Source organism: Mytilus trossulus, chromosome 7 (assembly GCF_036588685.1).
Source record: "Mytilus trossulus isolate FHL-02 chromosome 7, PNRI_Mtr1.1.1.hap1, whole genome shotgun sequence".
Classification (NCBI taxonomy): Eukaryota; Metazoa; Mollusca; class Bivalvia; order Mytilida; family Mytilidae; genus Mytilus; species Mytilus trossulus.
In genome coordinates this window covers 71,780,403-71,803,449 of record NC_086379.1, presented here as the reverse complement: position 1 = coordinate 71,803,449, position 23,047 = coordinate 71,780,403, and the positions used below count along the sequence as shown (strand labels likewise).

General features: G+C 30.9%; 1 protein-coding gene across 1 annotated transcript in view; it reads left to right on the top strand.

The window, feature by feature from the left end:
* The window catches only part of LOC134727245 (substance-P receptor-like), a 38,276-nt gene extending 15,579 nt beyond the window's left edge, over nucleotides 1-22,697 (top strand). The window contains exons 2-5 of the mRNA XM_063591624.1: nucleotides 10,698-11,137; nucleotides 20,509-20,610; nucleotides 21,292-21,400; nucleotides 22,585-22,697. Coding sequence (XP_063447694.1) covers nucleotides 10,698-11,137; nucleotides 20,509-20,610; nucleotides 21,292-21,400; nucleotides 22,585-22,697 — 764 coding nt within the window. The remainder of the gene's footprint in view (nucleotides 1-10,697; nucleotides 11,138-20,508; nucleotides 20,611-21,291; nucleotides 21,401-22,584) is intronic.
* Nucleotides 22,698-23,047: the final 350 nt, after the last annotated feature.

Here is a 23,047-nt window from a genome sequence, read left to right as displayed (position 1 = left end):
GTTTGATCGAGGATGTCCAGTATTTCCTGGCCTTGGGAAAAATAAATTCCCCCCAAAAATAAGATGTAAAAATACCTGAAGTTATATAACGTTTTTTTTGGTTATTATTTTCGTGAAATTTGTTTTCATTACCTGATAGATTATACACAAATACAAAATTTTCGCGATTTTAATTTGGTTACAATAGATAGCAAACTTTTCAAGAAATATTTTTCTTGCTGTTCACCTCGTCAGACAATGAAAATTATCATGAATAATATAATCGCCAAAAAAAACAAGTAAAAGAAAATAGAACAGATTTTCAATGGCCCCCGCGTGGCATTTTTTTATAAAAGAATTGAAGACTAAACTAAATTGCAATTCAGCGTTCCGTAGTACTAGTAATTGATATTTCTAATTGGCGTTACTCTTTTGAAAATAAGTAATCAAAAATGTTTTGAAATTGATTTATTAATATTTTTCGTAAATCACTTAAAAAGAGAAAAGTAAAGGCGCATGAAACTCCAATAAAAACATGACCGGAAACTCAATTCCAAAAAATACATTCCTTTAACCAAAATTGATTATTTTTTTCGACAAGAGTTTTTTCTTATTAAATTCGTACGGAATATTTTAATTGTATGCCTTCTAGTTAAAAAAAACCCCCCTTAATTATACCTAAAATGATACGAATCGTTGATCATGATAACATATCTTAAAATGTTAGATTAAGTTTGGAAGTAAATCAAACTAATTTTCTCTATCGTGTTCGTTCTTTTAAATTCTCTTTGGTTTGAATAAAAGCTTGTGCAATCAGTATGGTATGTGATAGAACTGCGGAGTATGACTGACTTTCATCAGATATCGATAAACAAATTAACGTAGGATTCAAATGATCAATTAAACAAGCAAATGTCCACCAATTTACGGCTCTAGCTATAGCTGATTAACGCTACGCTATTCTAGCTTTAACAGGAATCAAGAAATTGTATGGTAATCAATACTACCTAAATTATTAAAATCAAACTTATCCTCATTTGATCCTAACATTAGTGGATTGTTAATAGAATGATCAACGTTGAGATTTTGTCGAGTAATAAAACTCGAGAGCTTTTCCTAATCACAATCTTTTGCCTATTTATTTGATTATTTGGAATTGTCCAGCCGGACAGTATATTATGACGGAGGTAATTGTATAGAAATGTCATTTCTCATCGGAAATACAGTTTAATGCAGTCTGTGTTATTTTTGATGTTATTGTTTACTGTATTGTCAGGAAAAAGTAACGGAAGTTAATAAATTATCTATTGTTATGTAGTCTCATACTCTCAAAGATTTATTTATATGAATAGATATTCTCAGTTTTTAGCTCGTCTGACAAAAAGGCGGTTATTAAAATTACAATGATTTTTGGGCCGGTGTTTTTGGCTTTATATTTTCAAGATAAGTAATTAAAAAATAACTTTTGCATATACAATTATTCTCATTGTTCGAAGATACAAACTTCTGTGTAGATGATGGTTCATTAGAAAATTAACACATCTACTTATTATTAACAAAACATAGTATTTTATCACAAACATTCCGTTGGTAAATTTTGCAGTTTCCTACTGAAACCATCATACAATATCACCTGCCGATATACAATTTCATATGCACATCGTGGTTTTCAATAAAGGATTGATGCCTTCAAGGAAGTTATTCAACCAAAAGACATAAATGTTGCTGATAGTTTACAGACGCCATCTTTAATTTGTAGACCGTCATGAAGTAGCTGTGCCATAAATGGTCGGAGAACCCGTTCTTAATTCTTTATTATCACATTACCAAATGCAACTTTTTTCAACTTTATATTTATCTTTTCTTGGTAACACGACGGCTGCCGATAGTGGAATAGGAACTGGAGCACTACCGGTTAAAGGTTTTGTTTTTTAATGGTTAGTTAACTTGGGTGAGGTTTTTTTTTTCTTATTGCGATGTCCTTTCTTTCTTGGTTGTGAATTTCGTAACCTCTCTATTACCTTGATATATACTCACTTTGTTATATTCCAAAGACTGTTTGATCTTTCTCCTTTCAAACTGATTTGAAAAAGAAGGTAGGAGATTTATTTGCCCGAGGATATCACCAGCCCAGTAGTCATCACTTTTGTGTTAAATTGAGTTTTCATAATGGTAAATTATCTGTAAACAAAACTTTGAATTTTTTAAATACTACGGCTATTCTACCCCATGAATAGATTACTTTAGATTTATTTGGCAAAACGTTTAGGAATTTTTGGTCCTCAATGCTCTTCAACTTCTAACTTTATTTGGCCTTCAAACATTTTTTGATTTGAGCGTGACTGATGGAGTCTTGAAGACGAAACGCGCGTCTAGTGTATAAATAGAATTTTAAATCTGGTATATATGACGAGTTTTCTTGGTAACCGTTCTACTTTTATTGGTTCCAGACACAGAAAAGCTTTTATTTCTATCTGCAATTGCAATCTCTGTCATTGAGCAAATTCAACAGTTTTATTAGCATAGACAGGTATATTAGACATTACCATACAGGAAATTATGTTAGTTTAATCACTATATAAGGTATAATTGCAAGAAATTATGTAAAACCTTTAATATCTTTAGTTGCGATCATTAATAAAGTATAAACATAAACGTCATTATAAATTTATTATCGTTTTATCAATTGTAACAAATTTGAAGGCTTTAATCTATCATGATAATTAATTTTGGCCTTGACAAATAGAAATAGATTAAGTTGTCATAATTAATAATGAAATTAGTTTTTCTTCATTTAGTATCAATTTCAAATATACAATCTGAACCAAAAGGACATGTAAAAATGACAATAATATAGACATATTTGATTTTGAAGTAGTACGTTCGTTATCATCGTTCTAAGAAAACAACTTAAAAGTTTATAGCAAAATTGATTTGATAGAAATATTGCTTGTTAGTTTTAGATTAAAGTTCTTTAACACCAAATTCAAATTGTCACTTTCGGATTTGATGCATCAAAAGTACTATGCTTTCCTGCTTCGATAACGTAGAAAATACAAAATCAATGTCGTGATGCAAGGATCATTCTACGGAAATTGATTTATCCTCTCTCGGAATTGGTCTAAGAGAGAATTATCCCGCAGTATAAATGACCCAACATCTAAATTAAAGCAAGAATTGTAGTGTTTTCTGTATATTTTATTACCGTTAGCAATTTGCATCGTTGTCACAATCTAAACAACTGTCAAGTTTCGATGTTCAGATATAAGCAGTATTTGATTTTTATAAACGTTTTCTGTTGGTAGCAAAAGGGAAGCTATTTGACGTCTTCATTTAAATTACAAAGTTACAGCATTACAAAGATTCAATAACTGATTTATCTGTATACCAGAACATGCTATATTTGACGAGTTATGTTGCATCCTGTTGATACTGTTTAGTTATATTTTGGCATTGCACATGGTCATTTGTTTCTCAGACTGTTTATGACGTTTGTGAAACATCTGATTTATTAATTATTTATAATTGATTCTGAACTGAAATCTGAAGTACTCTTATTTCGGTGCTTTGTGTTTATTGTTTTTATGTCATATATATATTGTGTCGGGTACATATCTTTTGAGTTAATACAATTGTAACGTTTTTATACAGTATGCTCTAATTAAATAGTGCTGTTTCACCACTGTCCTGGTTTTGGGAAAATTTTAGAATTCACAAAATTATTAAACTCCGCCACATTATTAATGTGCCAGTCCATTGCATTGATCCTGTAGTTAATTGGATGTCGTAAGTTAAATTTTGCCAATTTTGGTTTTTGAAAATTGTTTTGTTATGGATAGGCCGTTAGTTTTCTCAATTGAATTCAATACATATACAGGCGACAAGAAATAATTATTACAACTTTCACATACTATGCTATTGTAACATATCTATATATCATCTTTATTGGAAAAAAGCTAAATTGTAAATGTTCGAATGTTTGTTTATATGTTCTGAGTTTTCATAGTGTTTAAGATAATAACACAATGTTGACGACTTTACCCCTATGGTTTACTTTTATACCTATTATGTCTATTTGTTTTGTTCACGTATTGTTGTCAATAGAATTGAATTGTATGCGACTGTAATACAAGTGAGAGGTTTAGCTAGCTATTAAACCAGGTAAAATCCACCTTTTTCTACATAAACAAATACCTGTACTAAGTCAGGAATATGACAGTTGATATCCGTTTGTTTGATGTGTTCAAACTTTAAATTTTTCCATTTAGTTAAGGAATTTCCTCTTTCAATATTCCGCGGAGTTCAGTGGTTTTTTTTATTTGACTTTTTGATACAGAATAATTTAACGCAATAATTTAGTAATTTGTTTCTGGTTTGAATTGAAGCTTCTATTAATGACAAAAAAATGGCCAAGGTTTCGTTATTTTCGTTACTCATTGTTAATACAATGAAAACATATTTGTTAATAATAAGATTTCAAAAAGTTTGATTTTTAAGACATATCTTGATTTTTGTTGATATACTTTGTAAAGAAGAAGAATTTGACACCATACCATTTCCAAACGTAACATTTGAGTCTTTTGGAGACAAAACGTGAGTCTGGATAAGACGTGGCAAGGTACTTGTCTATCCCAAGTTCATGTATTTGGTTTTGATGTTATATTTGTTATTCTCGTGGTGTTTTGTCTGATGCTTGGTCCGTTTCTGTGTGTGTTGCGTTTCGGTGTTGTGTCGTTGTTCTCCTCTTATATTTAATGCGTTTCCCTCGGTTTTAGATTGTTACCCCGATTTTGTTTTTTGTCCATGGATTTATGAGTTTTGAACAGCGGTATACTACTGTTGCCTTTATTGTACAAAATGTTAATCCTGATATATATGATGAGTTTGTTTACAACTTTAAAAGATAAAAGGAATGCAACTTATTAATTTTCCTACTTCAAATGTATGCATAATACGTCTTTCGTGTTTTGCGATTGTAACCAGACTAGTTTCATGGAAAATTTGAAGCTTATAGGTTTTTTGTAAATTACACACGAATGTTACAGTTCGTTTTGTTGTATCCTGATAAAATGTTTATAGTTTGTGCTGTATATTCAAACACAAAATGAAACGTTATCTTGATGAAATCGTGCCAGAATGAGTACGCATTTCCTAAAAAAAAGGAAGGAAGAAAAAAAAAAATAGATATTCAAAAAGACTTCGAATCACTGCAGACTATAACGACAAAATTTGGAAGAACATAATTAGAATATGCTTTCTCAATTTTAATGTTCATCACACGTTTCTCTTATTTTAATATCATGCCTCTTATATTCTGTTTGATTTGTTACATTATATTGGGATGATCTATATATATTAAAATATCTTTTATTTCCATAATTTTCCATATGGTACATAAGGCGTTGTTACCTAAAATGTTATTCATTGAGTAGTGTTAGCGAACATCCGGTTTAATGATGGTTTATTAATTCATTTCAAAATCAAAAATGCAATTAAAAGAGAAAAAGGTGATTTACGTGATTAAATTTCGCCATTTCTTTCCGTTTTAGCGACAAAATGATAACAATAAAATCCAATGAGAGCATTAAGCGAACTTATGTTAATAAAATATAATGGATGATTTTTTATGTCTTCCTGAATCTCGGAGAAGTACACATAAAGGCCATTGTAATATGATCCTAATACATTCAGTCATATTAACTTCTTACAACCCTTTACATTCCAAGGACATTATTAAAATATTTGACATAAAGCTGACATATATTGGACATTATCGATGATCCAACTGTCTGAATTACTTTACTCAGCACTTCATGAAATTGCATATCAGGGCTTTTTGACGTCAAATACGTTAACCCGGCGTTAATAACTTTGACCCGAACATATCACCGACATCACAACGGATAACCAACATTGATAAGTTTGACCCGAACTAAGAAGTCTTCTTCTGATTTGCGCATGAAAAAGAATGCTTGTAGTCTTGTATAATCGCCATTGCAGAAATTGCTTATAGATGTGTTTTAAATCTGGTAATGTTCTCTATCTACAATTAAGGTAGCACAATACAAAGATTTTTTTACTTCCAATCACTAACATTTGAAATGCTGTAACTTTCTTATGAATGCATAGAAAATAATAAAATAGGTCTATATAGATATACAAAAGATTAATCTTTTAAATGAATGCAATATTTTTATTATGCAATCATTATGTAATCAATTATTATGTAATTAGTGGCAAAATTTGGCTAAGTTCACTTGAATGAATTTAGCTCTATCATCTCTTTACCTATACAGAAAATTTTAACGAAATCTTAATCAACACATCATGGTCTTCAAAAGGGTGTCTCAAATTGTCTCTATGGTATTCCATTCTCTCATAAATCTCTAATTAGTGTAAACATCCTAACCACATAAAAGAAGATAATGTTTAATTAGGTGTAAAATGTGTTCTATACATTCTATCTGAAATCTGAGACACCCTTTTGTAGATAATGGCCATATGAACAACATATAATAAAATCGACCCTCTAGGGATACCGATGCAGAAGCTAAATTCATTTGAAAGTGGAAATTTGGTGAAAAATATTTTAGACACAGTTAACATTATAATTGGTTACATAATTGTTGCATAATACTAACATTGCATTGATTGGAGAGAGTAATCTGTTAGCTATCCAAAACTACCACTTTTATAAATTTTCAAGCATTATTAAGAAAGTTACAGCATTTTAAAACTTGGGAGTTGGAGTTGTAAAATCTTTGTATTGTGCTACCTTAAATGCTGTTAATTTACTTACATTTACTTCAAAATCAAAAGCTTAATATCTGTTCACAAATAGAACAACCATTTTTTCTCCATTTTTTAAAAGTATTTGATTAAAACTAATAAATAAATCATCTTGTACAGCATACGATAGAAAACTAAACTTATCTGATACCTATATGTAATGATACAACTTTTAGATAATAAATTAGTCAAACAGCATCCGATATTGACTAAAGCGATGGCTAACAACATTGCACAATGTCATTTGTTCCATGCATAATGTATGACTGGTTCGTATTGACTCCTAGAAAGTACAAAAAAACTGAAGAGTTGTTTGTCCTATAGATTTCTTAAAACTTCCTACCAGACTGTATTGTCATTACGCCTTATAATGCAGTGTTACCTTGTTTAGATCATTGACTTTTCTGTTTTCCAAACAGAACGATTACATTCTTGTAAAAAACGTATTATTATTGTCAGATCTTTGATTTTCACTTTTTTTGTTTCGGGACCATTCAGAGAATTTTGTACGTAACAAAGACATCTTTACATAGTTTAAATCCTTATGTTAACTTCAAGTTAAATTGTTAAGTGCCGTTTCGTCCCCAAGGGTATCACCAGCCTAGTAGTCAGCACTACGGTGTTGACATGAATTTCAATTATGTGGTTAATTTTATTAACTTCTTGTTTACAAAACTTTGAAATTTTCGAAAAACTGAGGATTTGTCTGGTCTCAGGAATAAATTACTTAAGCCGTATTTGACACAACCTTTTTGGAATTTTGGATCCTCAAAGCTCATCAACTTTTATAACTATTTTGGAATAAGCGTCACTGATGAGTCTTATGTAGACGAAACACGCGTCTGGCGTAATAAATCATAATCTTGGTACTTTTGATAACTATTATGTGTCATTGAGGTGTTGTATCATTGACATCTATCTCCCATCTAGCTTTCTTTATATCGTTGGAAAACAAATTCAAGAACAAAGTCATGACAAAAAATAGAGTCAGAAAAATAATGAAGTCTAGTTAAAAATCAAAATCAAATGAGAAAATCATAAGCTCAAACAAAGCAAAATTATAGATAACAACAATCATATTCCTGACTTGGTACAGGCATTTTCTTACGTAGGAAATGGTGGATTGAACCCGGTTTATAGCTAGCTTAACCTCTTACTTGTATGTCAGTCGCATTAAATTCCAATATATTGACAACGATGTGTGAACGAAACAAACAGACACAATAGGTAAAATACATTACAGCAGTCAACATGTTTATAATCTCAGTCACTAAAAAAACAACAAATATGTAACAAAGAAGATCAAAATGACACAAATTTGCCAAACTACAACAACACAATGGTGAGATGTATAAGTACAGAATACAATCAGATTATAAAATAAAATTCCAAATATGCAAATTCCTATGTCGAAACAACAATATATCCGCATATAGGTGAATTGTAAACTTGTTTTGCCTTCTGTTCCTGTACATTTAACTACTTTAAAAACTTTCGGGCTTTTAATTATCAAAATCGAAAGCGTAACTGTAGTATACTGTTGTAAAAAAATGTAAAGTCGTAAAAAGCATATTTAAAATAGAAATAAGAATGAAAGAATAAGTTGATGATTTTTCCGCATATAAGGAACAACCTTGCATGCAAAATTTTCAGCTTAAATGAACTTTATATTACCTGCTTTCTTTAGTTTCTGCCAAATTATTTTGAAAACATGATGATTTCATTTCATCTTTCCCATTTTAGAAAATGTTTTTCTTTAGATTTACACAATATTTGTTGTGATTATCCTCAAAAGGAAGCATTCAAAGACACTATCACGTTATTTCTACATCCAAGACAGAATTGACCACAAATTTGAAATAATTTATATTTTCAATCTGCAGCAAAGAGAAATAATTAAAACAAAAGGTCCAAAGTCTCGTGGACCGTCATATCAGCTAACAATCTAGGACAAGTCTTATGAAAAAGGAATGAAATACCAAAGGGACAATACAAATTAATGAAAACGACAAAACCATGAAAATAACTTAACTACGGAAAGACGCATTACATCCTGTAGAATGAGCAACACGAATCCCACAATAATAGGGGATAATATCACGTGCTGGGAAAGAGAAGCAGATATTCCATCACGTGTGACTCTTATGATGTTGGATGTTGTTTTATAATGATTTATAAAAAGATAGTTCAGTTTATCTTAAATTGTTCTGCTTTCTTACATTGCATTTACATATAATTATTTCTTATACTAAATTCAAATAATGTGTTACAATGTTTTATCGTATTCAAATACTAGAAATTACCTACATTTATCAAACAATAGTCAACCACAAATCAAATCATTAGTACTGCTTTGACTATTAAGATGGATATTTCTTGTTGTCAGCAACCCTATTACATTTCTAATCAAATAAAACATATCACTTTACACTTCATTTGTAATGTCCATCTTCTCAAGTGTAATTACATACTTAACTACGAAGTCTAGTTATATTGATAATAGTGATCAAAATTTTGTGTCAGCAGATTTGCCGAACATTTTTTCATGTGAAAACTCATTTTGTCAATAAATATGAGAGAGTAACATGACGTTTTTGCCACAGATAAATGACATACTAGGTAGTATCGGAAATAAAATCCTAAAAAGGAATAATTGATTATTGACAGAATAGTAACGTTTTTTTGAATACGGACTTTTACTTAGTAGATTAAAAGGCTTCTTATCATTTGTCAGTATTATGATTGAGTGGTTTCCTCTGATATCTTATATTAAGATGAAAGGAATTTCTATGCAAATCAGAGCAGCACGTTATATATCATTAAAAGTAAGTCAGATCCTGGATAGTAACTGACAGAATAATAACAGTAAATCGTTCATATATAGATACATAGCAATCGATCGATTTCAAGACGAAAAATAGGGTACGGATACTGGGAGTGTGGAAAAAAAGTTTAGCAAATTGTTGAATATTACAAATATCGTTGTCTATAAAAGAATAAAATAATAAACACTTAGTAATATGAGGGAATAATAAAATTAGCTTATAACATTGAGAAAGAAAATGGGGAATGTGTCAAAGCGACAACAACCCGACCATAGAGAATACAACAGCCGAAGGCCAACAATGGGTCTTCAATGTAGCGAGAAACTCCCGCACCCGAAGGCGGTCTTCGGCGGGCCCCTTAAAATTATGTATATTAGTACAGCGATAATGGACGGCATACTAAACTCCGAATAATACACAGGAAACTAAAATTAAAAATCATACAAGACTAACAAAGCCCAGAGGCTTCTGACTTGGGACAGGTGCAAAATTGCATATCTTTTCTACATATTTTGTCAGGGAATCTTGACCTTAGACGGATTTTGCCATTATTTTTGGTTCCTTTTTGCTCATAAAGCTCTTCACCTGTTTCTTTTTCTTTACGATATTTTTAGGTTTGTAAACAGACTAAATTTATTAAATTTAATTGTTTGTTTTGCCGGATACATCAGAATAAAATATAATATGCCTTTCAATGAGACAACTGACAGCTACCACCAAACACCAAATGACGTAACAGCGGTTATTGGAAGAGCTAAAATTTAAAATGGAAATGGGGAATGTGCCAAGCTATCTTCATTGTATGATATGAAAATAAAAATAAGAATAACGTTTGTGTAGAGTGTTAGGAATTGATTTATAGACTGAATATATTAATTGAAAGCATAGAAGAAAAACAGGAAATCAGATTCACACAATAGTTTATTTTTCACCTTTCTCGTTTGCTTCAGAAATTAATAAATGTTTTGAATACCTATTTCTCGAAAATATTGTTTTTGTTGTACAAGTACAAATCAGTATTGTAAAATTCTCAAACTTATCAATATTTGCTCCCGTGAAATTCAGGTATCTAATGATTAAATGAAATATGTTTTGTATTTACAGTTTTGTCGTTGGTTGCAAGTGTTCTCTCCCTTACATTGATTGCTTATGACCGATTCTTTGGTATCGTTTTTGCATTGAGAGCCCATATGACGACAAGGCGAGCGAAAACATCACTGATATTCATTTGGATATGTTCGGCTGGGATTGCATCTCCAACACTCATAACAAGACAGCTTAAAGTTCGTGTTTGGTCCAACCATACAGAACAATGGTGTGATGATGTTTGGCCAACCATGACAGAAAATATAGGAAATATGACAATGTCATCAATGCCATCTAGGACAGCCTATTATGTGTCCGTATCTGTTATACTCTACTTCTTCCCAATGTTGATAATGACATTGGCGTACTCAATAATTATAATCAAACTCTGGTCTAGTACTATACCCGGTGAAAAGGTCGACAGGAGAATGGAAGCTCAATCTCGAACGAGAAAAAAGGTTAGTACAAATCTAATGAAGCCTAAAGAATAACGAAAATAACATCTTGTTAATAATATTTTAATGGCTAATGGATTTATTGGTTTTCTCATATCGGCAGATATGGGTAAATTCAAAAATTATGTATTTGCTAGACAAGAATGCATAACAGCTAACCATCATCATTACTTTTGGTAATGAATTCCATTATATATATGAAAACCAGACTAGATTATTGTTAATGATCTTGAAAAAGATTTTGTTTGTCATGAAAAATAAATCTGTTTACTTATATATTTTTACTAAATAAGAAAAACTTGTAACTAAAAGTATACAGATATAAAAGTCGAAAGTAAACAAAGAAAGACCCCCCAAAAAACACAAAAAAAAACGAAAATACAACTTTGCAGATAGCATCAGTTTTGATACAACAAACCCTAGTTGTTTTTTATTTAATTTGTTAGGAGTTCCCCCTCTAAGTTCGTCGTGTAGCTCCTCTCATCTTCTTATTCTTGAATACATTTACTGTATTCAGTTAAACCTTTATCTGGTCATTTGGACTTTTTTTTATCATTTGAGACCACTGATGAGGTTTTTTTCTGTAGCTTGAAGAACGCGCGTCCGGTGTACTCATTTGTAAGCCTAATATATATTATGGGTTAATTGTTATTTTTAAGAGGTGAATAAAGTTAAAAAAAAAAAGGTTACTAGCTTATAATTTGGTACGGCATTTCTTTTACAATCGTTATGATTGAAGGAATTGTAATTTCAATGGTAAAAAAGCAAAGTTCTAGAGATACATATCTTTTGAGATTGAGTTATATTTGTTTTCAATTATTTCAAGTAAAATACTATTTTAAGAAAATTGAATGACAGTTCTATCAATTGTCTCGGTTGATTATTGTATTGATATCTTCTATGGTATTTGCAAATATAGCAACTGTCGACCACACACATTTGAAATAATGTTAGTTAGTAGTCAAAACAAAAACTACTACAATGATCTTAGGTGAAAGTTTAGAGATATCTCTTGTTACCCTTCGGACAGTATCATTACGAAATGATTAGTGAAAAATTACTCTTGTTAGTAATACAACTTGTGGTATTCGTGTGATTACATCCAATTGGATTACGTCTGTTTAGTACATATATAATACAGTTTGAATTGGATTGATTTTCCAATACCATTTAGGGACTTTAGATCGGGAGACCATTGTTAACTCTAATTGAATACTGTGAAAGATTTGTAATGAAGCAAATATCTTCTGAAGAGTTTGTACAAAAATGAAAATCTGACATTCATCCAAGGATGAATTTAAGTTGTTATAAAAAAGAATGTTAATAAGTTATCATGACTTTGCGTGTTTAAAAGGACACAAATAAAGTTACTGCGAAAATATAAAACCCAAACCAAGGAAGTGTTGTGTATACATTTATTATACGAAATCAAGACAGCAGACCTATGACACAAACCACAAAAGATATCTATATTTTCAAAAAAGAGGTGTCTTTACGAATTATTAAACTATGAATCGGTCTAAGATTAGAATATGAAATAATACAGACAGGTAAATGAAAAATAACTGCGTCGTTTTAGGTATACTACTTATGTGTATAAAATTCTTCCAATAATTAGGAATATCAACAAAGTTCCGTCATATAAATACATAATTTAATACTAGATACAAATTGGGGTGAATATCAACAATAACACTATACAATTAGAGCTAGCTAAACATTCACTGTATCTATTTAAGGAGAGTAATCTTGAAGTGCATACACATGAAGTACGAAGAAGTGAAAATTAAAAGATATTCCAAATAATCAAAGCTGGTATATAAACAAGATCTATATTAATATAAACTAACAAACAAGCATTATAAACAGTAACAACAGGTTGAATTAACAAGAAAATACGATTTGAGAGTACTAGCTGTTATCGACAGCTAGTTAAAAGCCAAAAACAATTAATAATGAAAAATCATGCATCAGAAGCTAGAATCAACTAACACACATCCCAGGGATTTAGTTGTCTAACGTCATGAACAGTAAGCTTAAGTTTTTATTATATGAATAATGCCCTAGATAAAGTTTAGAGACCTTATTATTGGCATCGATTACAAGGTTGTTTACTACATGAATAAAGGCAAAAGAAGTTCAAATCTCAGACATTGTATACGAAGAGAAAACTAGTAGGTCCGAGTACACAGCACTTCGGAAGCTGTAAAAAGATTTCAAGACCCCCTCAACATACAATTGTCCATATTTTGAGTTAGAGCTGATGAAGTTTTCTATAATTTTGATATAATTTGTCCCAAAAGTTGTACAACACATTGTAAAAATAATATTGAGAAAGCGCAGGTGGGATTTTTTTAATTTTTATTTATTGTCTAAAAGAAATGCACTACGAAATAACTGTGTACTCGGACCAAAGGGCAACAAGCAAATCGTAGGGAATTCTAAAAGAGAGAGATCGTGTGCACCGACAGCGTTATTGTCACTTGCTTTGCATGCTTCATTCAGTATGCGAGTCCCCAATAAGTCATTTTGTAAAACACATGAACTGAATACTATCCGTAAAATAATCTAATATAAGATGATCGCAATAGAATATAGACATATAAAACCGCAAGAAGGCCCCTAGAGGGTAGATATATCGGATCGGAAACAAATAACTGTGAATAGTGACCTCGATTCTTTTGTAGTGTTGATTTCATTCATGCGTCCATCACGACTTCTGTTTGATAATTAATAAGAATCGTAGATTCAAAACTAAGGTTTATGCTGGTTTTGTTTGTTTCATGTGTATGCAGTTGCATTACATTAAGACTTTTTTAAAGGCTATATATGGCGCAGTGGAAAAAAATAAATGTACGTCTTGTTTTTACTTATAAATGTTTAAAGATAGGGTATAGCTGCATAAATATTAATACGGACAAGGTTTTGTTAATGATGCAGAAAAAGATTGGAATTGTTTATCACATTTACAGGTGCTCAGGAATATGTGTGACTCGATGTAATCACATTTTTTATTGTCCCTTACACAGGCAATTTTCATTCACATCAATTTCACGTGAATTTTAATTCATGTGAATCTCACGTGAATTTTACCTCAAACGAGCTTTTACGTAACTCGAATAATTCAAGCCCTTACCGTCTCCGATTCTCTCCACCTTTCGAGGTTAATGTAGTGATCGATAGGGAGCGTAATATAACGACTGGATTATTCGGGTTAGCTTTTACGTGAAACTCACGTGAAATCAGTTTATGTGAATTTCACATGAATCCCATGTGAAATTAACATGAACTTCACATGAAAATTACATGAAAATTTGTTCACACGAAAATCACTTGAACTTTTAAAATAAAGTATTTCAAACAACATCTAAATTTTTAAATTCAAATAAAATCATGAAAAATACCAATATTTTTTTTTTAACAGTTCACGTGAAATTCATGTGAATTTTTTCACGTGAGAATCATGTGAATCTCAATTCACGTGAAATTCACATGAAAAGTTTCACATGAGTTTCATGTATAAGCTGTTTTAGGTGAATCTCACATGAAAATTTTTACGTGAATTTCATGTGAGATTCATGTGAAATTCACGTGAGCAAATTTTGCCTGTGTAGCTGATTGATAGCTGACTATGTGTTATGGACTGTGCTAATTGATGAAGGCCGTGCAGTTACCTATAATTGTTGATGTCTGTGTCATTTTGGTCTTTTTGGATAATTGTTTCATTGGCAGTCATACCACATCTTCTTTTTTATATTGTTCTTAATTCTTATTTCATATATTAAGTTAAGTACAAGAAGCGATATACATTTACCTACTGACCCTTCCACAACTTATGACTACACGGAACGAAATACAATTTTTATCATATTTAAAAACGAATGAAGGATATTAGATAACAATACCGGTACTGTGAATGATTGTAGTAGAACTGGAATGATATGTAGGGTTAGTGAGTATTTTAATTACTGCTGAAGACATCACTGACAGGTAATTGATCAGTTTACAACATGTCCACAAAAAGTACACTGGAGGGTGAAAGCCGGAAAATAGTTGATATATTTCCGCCTTTGATGAATTCCATTAGTGTTTTTATAAACGGAGAACGAGTTTAATCATTCTATATTGAGTCCATGCACGGAGAGTGATGGTATCTTAAAAAAACCCCACCATTTTCACGAATTCTGTCTTAATCAGAATTGAATAAAAGGTTTTATAAATGTCTAACAGTGACATCAAATATCAAAGACTGTTCATTACTATGATGGTTATATTCAGGTCTTTGAACTGCTGTCTAGAAATTGTTGATAAGTGAAATATATGTTATCAATGGTATCCATTCGGTCATTGAAAGACAAACTCATAGAAATTAAGATAAAGTATATATGTGTATATGTATAAATAGGGCGATGTGGTATGATTGTCACCCAGACAATCTCCAACAGAGTCCAATGAGGCAGCTTTAATCAAAACTACATTATAATTACGGTCGTTTGTGGAAATATTTTTCATTAAGATTATGAGACAAACCATTTTCAAATAAACAAATACATATTACTCTATAAACTGTTTCCAGTGATTGCTGAAAATCGTATATTCAAATTGCCTATTGCGCGGCCAGAGAATGATAGACTTTACTAGTTCGACTTGTATAACGAGTGGGTTCGGTTTAAAGAATGCTTTTATAAAATAAAAGAAAAAAATATAAAAACAAAATAAAAAGGTAGAGGTTTAAACAGATTCCGTTTTATTCACCAAACTTTTGAAATTTTTATACCTTTCTTAATATCAGAACCAATTGACTGACCCTTTACTAAATTTTTCATATATTTGTTTTTAATCGTTATAATTTAAGTAATAACAGTCATGTTTGTTTTGAATGCTCAGCAGACGACACGTTTACAGTAAACCTCTGAAAGATATTCTTTAGAGAACGAGGGTATCTTTTTTTTATGACAAACGTCAAACGAAAAAAAAGCATATTAGTGACAAAATGTCATATTCGCTAGGTGTACCCAATGCACTGATTATTACAAGACACAAACGGAAAGAAAACATAATGTAAAATTAATATTACCAATTTACAACAAATTAAAATAAAATGTCATTTCCTGTGTATAAGTGACCATGGTTATTTTGTGCAAATATATATAAAAATCTAATAGCTTGTGACGACCTTTGAAAATCTTGCTGAATGCAGATCTTAAATTTCAAATGCTTTTGGCAAAACTTGAAGGCATTCATAGGCTTCACATAAGATATCATGAAGAGACAATAGCTATTATAAAGCGCTGTCTTATTATTTTATTAAACAACATCACAACTCAAATTGGATTATTCTATGCATTTGGATATTTTCTAATAACCCGCAGGTAAATTATGGAAAAAGGACGTAATGACATGAAGATTAAACGGTTGAACATTGAAACTGCAAAGTATGATTATATTAAACGTTGTGTGTAGAAATGAGATGATTATATCAATTTCCTACTAGCTATCTCTTTGGATCAGTCAATGTACTAATATAGATACATTTTGTAGCAGGATATACATATCATATACTTGGAGTATTTCATTGACAAGTACATCCAAGTAGATAAAAGGCAGAGGTACGAGGTTATAAACCTTATTTGTTAGAAAGATATGAATAAACAAGTTTGATCACTGACCACGCTTTAAAATTGTGATAAACGCTAATGTCTTTCATATTTGTTTTTGGTTAGTTGTTTCGTCTGGCATGTTTAATTAACATTTTTATTGTTTCCCATTTTGTTTTGAGGTTGCCTTTTATAAAGATATATTTCTTTTGTACTCATTGTTGAAGGACATTAGTTGATGACAACCACATCATAAAGACTCTGGTGGATATTTGTCTTATTGCCAACCATAGCACACACAGCTACTTTTGCATAGGTACTATTTCTGTACTAAAAGTTTGTAGTACTGGAAATCTACTTTTAAAATTCAGTACTATTTTGTTACTCTAATATTATTGTAATATTTAGGTACCTGTATTTTACAAGACTTTGTTTGTACTTGACATTTAGGTACTACAGATGTTTGGTTACTACCGTTACATGTTCGGCATTTTGAAATGTTTTCTATTTCAAATCTCTTAAAGTTATGATTTTCAAACATGGAATAGTGTATTATTTCTGTATCAAAATATTTAGTACAAATCAAGTACTGTAAATTACAAGTACCTGAATATTACAACAGTTTTAAAGTAAAGAAATATTTCTAAATATTAAAAGTAAGTTTCCAGTACTGCATTTTTTTAGTACAGAAATAGTACCTATGAAAAAAATCTGTATATCCCGATATTTTTATTCTGCACGATCAAACAAGCAATGTGCAGTGAATTACAGTGAATGTGTTTCAAACAGAATTTGAAATACAAAAGGACCGTTACTTATACATACAGATCCCTCGTTGAATATTCGTTATTTATCTGTGAAGTCGTATTGATGACCAACTTACAACCCCGTACAAAGTAGTAAACTTGATTGCACTAAAAAACCTAAGGACACCAACAACCTTTAATAATTTGAATTTAATTTTAAACAATACCCAAGACCTATGACTAAGCGACTAATTGACATAGTTAGACGTAAATGAAATTGCACATTTTTGAAATCATTCCTCCGAGATCTAATCAACTGCATTTACGCTGAATAATTGACACTATCAGATTTGAATTCGCAATCAAACTCTCATGACGGACGACATGAAGTCAATATCAGATTTTATTTTATTGCAGGAAAAGTTATATTTGTTGTTTTGTTTATCATAAGTCAATTAAGGTCGTTGTGATTGTTGTGTTAGGAGTAATTTTTGCTCTAACATATGGTTACATCCATGGAAACATTTATGTATCACTAAGTATTTCTCTATGATCGACTACGTTCTTTGGCAGAAATATAGAGAAAAATGCGTTTGCTATTGTGAACAGCTGACTTTTGTCTGTGTTTGTTTTCGATTGCCATTTCAACATAACAGATTTTGCTATCGTCGACAGCATGTTTTAATATTTTTCCTATTAATTGCATTTCATTAACCGATTGCCAGTAAAATGTTGATAGTATTAACCTCACACGAACTAATTGCGGTAAAAGTCCATTTATAGTGGTAGTTTTTGAACCGAAACGTAAAAAAAATAAGTCTCATAACTCCCAGTACATTTAATGGATACTACCAACCCATAATCCGGACAAATATTGATTTCCATTAATATTCTTTTCATGATAATGCATTATTTCACCTAATGTATTTTCTTGAAACACATATTTGGGGCTAGAACAACTTAACTTTGAAATTTTGAAATTGGCAAAACTCTCCGTGTTTAAGGCCATACCTTGACCTGCAATGGTTTACTTTTATAAAGTGTAATTTGAATACAGAGTTGTCTCATTTGCACTCATACCCCATTTTTCTTGATCTAAAAACCCACTATAAAACAGACGCATTTTACAAGAAAAGTGATTTAAACAATTGCTTTACTTAACATAATATTCCTATAACCAGATGAATAAATCACAACGCACTATTTTGAAAAAATCTTTTTCAACCCGTTTGATCGTACTTTATAGATGGAATATAGCCTAATATAAGTACCGAATTGCCAATATTTAACCGATGACAAGACACATTTACGTGTAAAATGATTCCTTTGCTAGAAAACGAGAATAAAAATGACACTTTAAGGTATTGGTATTAATGTTACAATACGTACAGTCTTGTAGTGGACATTGACATTTGATGAGATTGTTTACGGTTCACCACAACTAATATAATAGTCTGTAAGTTTTATTCAATGCCACCCATTGAAAACATCTTTAATGGAAAGCTATAAATGACTTTTGTTCGTGGTTAGAGATTGCCTTGCGCATCTTAATCACCGTTAACAATATAGCTCAATAAAACTCTAGCCAATCGGATATAATGTTCATCAAATGATCAGAGACACAATGTCGCCAGTTCAATGAAAATAGTTGATAAAAAAAATACATTCCATGGGATGGTAACATATATGGAATAAAAATAAACTACTGTGACATGACTTTTGTATAAAAAGAAAACATTAAGTTCATTGCTTCAATTGATTTGAATACGAGAACAACTATAACTACGAAACTGGTTTGATTTCTAGCAGGATGGTTGGACGAGTAACAGCCTTGTTAGACTAGGTCAGAGAAATCGTTGCCTTATTTTTTATGAACTGGGCTGCACTCAGAATTTCGTTGTATTTTGTTTCAAGTGAATATAGATATTTGGTTGAATTTTTGCCGACACCTGCGATTCGGTACATTTATTCCGGGGACACATTTCTATGTTAATGTTCTTGTAAATGTTATAAAACACATCAAATAACATAATTACAAACCTAATCTCGATTAATATCCATTCTTTTGAAATTTACATGTGACTTCAATTTTTGTGGCGTTGATACATTCCTGTGACACATATACAGTTCATCATTCTATTTTCCTATTTTTTTTGTAATGTCCTAAATTAATTTTAAGTCCACACATAATCCACATATTCTCTCTTCAAAAAAGAACATCAGATTGTGTTTATTTAGTCATGTGCATGGTTTATATTTTGGTGACAAGAGATATTCAACAATCTCTTTATATATGATTAAAATCAGCAAATACACTTAGATATTAAACGCATCATGTAAATATAACGGAATTTGATGAGAATGTTATTAAAGTGAGAGGGTTAGCGCTATAGAACCAGGTTTAATCCACCATTTTCTACATTTGAAAATGCCTGTACCACGTCAGGAATATGACAGTTCTTGTCCATTCGTTTTTGATGCGTTTTGTTATTTGATTTTGCCATGTGATAATGGACTTTCCTAATTGATTTTCCTCTGAGTTCAGTATTTTTGTGATTTTATTTTTTATTTTAACAAGCATGACTCGACAAAGAGGGCCGAACTCAAACTCATAGATCGAAAATAGACAACGACATGGTTAAAATATAAAAAGACAAACAGACAAATAATAGTTCACAAGACACTACATATAAAACTACAGACTTGTCAAACAAGAATCCCATCAAAAACTGGGGTTGCAATCAGGTACACCGGAAGGGTAAGCAGATCCTGCTCCACATGTGGCACCAGTGGAGATGCTCATGTTATTACAAACCAGGTAAATAGCCTAATTCGGTAGAACTGTCTCATTCGTGGTGAAAAAGGAAGTGGATTGAATTTACGACATAAGGAACATTTCCATTTTAATCTGTGAAACGGTTATTCTATAACGGTCAACCAACTCATGATGACATCCGTAACATTTACAAATGTCGCAGTAAGAGAATTTATGCATACTGTAATTAATAATAGGACATATTTGTGATTTCAGGTTATTGTAATGTTAGTAGCCATTTTAATTGTATTTGTTGTGTGCTGGCTGCCATATCAAGTTATACTATTGTACAGTGAGCTTAGGCCAAATAGATTAAAGGTTTGTTCATATTCACATAGATATCTAAAGCAGGATTTTAGATTAGCGAAACAGTTATCTAGTTTTAAAATGAGGAAATTACAGTTTCGTTTGTTACAACATTTCTAGTTACTATAGCTTCTTTCATACAAAACGAATATGATTTTTTAGCGATGACTATAACATAACGATTTAATCAAATGTGTCAGACCCCTTAAGCAATTAGAGGTTATTGCATTATTGAGAACGTTTACTTTTGCATTCAAATTCATAACATTAACAATCTTAAAAGATAATCGTCGTCTTCAGTTCACAACAAAAATACAAACAAACAGGGGATTATACAAAAGACAGTAAAAAGGGCAGATTTTTCTGATTATTTTTGCTTGGAACTATATTTTCACAAGAAAAACATAAGGATTCAACAAATGCATCAAATAATCCCAAGTTATTTTTGATTTTTAATTTTGGTATCAATATGGGTGTATTTAAAACTGATAATATAATAGAAAATTTGAAGATAGAGCTTACCTTATAATATTTCATTCAATCTATAAATAAATAAAGTTTTTACTTAGTTTACTTCCTTTTATTTCTATTTTTTATTCATTATTTTGATATATAGAATCATTGTTAGACCAAAAATTGATAACGTTTAAAGAATTTATATTTGTGAATTATGTATTTGTTTATTGATTCCAGCTTGGAGATTGGTATTATGGATTAAATTTTGCAGCTTGTTGTATGTCCTACTCCAATAGTGCATTAAATCCGCTAATTTATACAGGATTTAACGAAAACTTTAAGAAAGGTATAGTATTATTCACTTATAACAGAATGAATCAATGTATGGGTGTACAGTGTCTTGAGTACAATGAAATGTTATAAAAGAAATACCGAAAATATTCAGACTATTTTAACCAACAGAGAGAATGGAACACGACTGTCCTATTCCTGACTTGTTTCAGGGGTTGTTTATGTTTAAACCATATTTATTTAATGCCTTAATGCAAAAAGTAAAATAAAAAATATTGAACTCCGTGATAAAGTCAGTCGTAAACTCCCAAATCAAATGGCAAAATCAATTGACAAAAAGACACCAAACGAATGGACAACAACTGACATATTCCTGACTTGTGCAGGCTTTTTCAAATGTAGAAAATGATGGATTGAACCTGGATTTATAGCGCTAAACCTCTCACGTGTACGACATTCGCATCAAATTTAATTATATTGACATTGATGTGTAAACAAATTGTCACAAATAGGGGTACAACAACAACACATACCCAACCAACAAATGAGGGGGATTACTGAAGGGTAAGTATATCCTGCTCCACATGTGGCACCTGTCGTGTTGCTCTTGTTATTAAAAAGTCGGTAAATAGCATAATTCTGTAGTTCACATTCGTGAAAAGGGAACGGTATTGTAGTTACGACATATTAAAGGAACATTCCTGATATTATCTGTATAACGGATATTTCATAACGGTCAACCAACTCTTGATGGCGTCCGTAGAATTTACGAATAGAAGATTTCAACTTCACTATTTGGAACTATTGGTTTCAAAATGAAATGGTCACAATTGGGAAACTGAATCATTTCCTTTGCCGTAAAGTATTGTTTTTAACCGACCCTCATAAACAAATGACACACATGTTTAGAAATGACGTAGCTCTATCATTTGTTTTCCAATAGTTTCTTTGTTTTTTAAAGAATGAAATCACAATGAAATGAAACTACAGACGTGAATCTACTATTAAATGCAGCCCTTTTTAGCAGAAACAATCCCTAGTTATGTCCCTTAATAGTAATACCTATATATCGTTACCCCCAGATTAAAGAACACCTCTTATATAAAGTCTAATTTAGGAACTTGATAAACAGGTTTACTCAAATGTTCCTATCAATTGTTTACCGTATATATATATATTTATTTATAAATGTTATGCTTAATTATCGGTCAAATAAAATACTTTATGATTATGTTTCAGGTATAACAAACGTTTTACGACCTTTACATCGCAAAAGAAAAAAGTGGATAGACTGTCAAAGTACTTCAGAATATGGAACATCCAGAACAGTAGTAGTGCTAAATCAGTTTTAGATTAGTTCAAGAATGCTTGCAAGATGTATGTTATTTCCCACTAGTTTTAGTTGATATGTATAGTTTGTGATAAAATATCGGCAGGATTATTTGTTTACCAGTATTAATTGTACGTAGAATTTATTCTATTTAATCGGATGCTGATTTTTAACTATAACCCCAACATCCAGTGTAATCAAAATGAAGATCACCATTCTAATGTTAGTGTGAAAACGTATAAAACAGAGAAAATATTTAAAACTATATCAAAAGTCTTATGAAAGTATTGAACCATTCGGATGGGGAGAATGGTCATTATGTTATGCATTGTTTACATATTAATTCTTTCATTATTTAATCAGTACAGTATT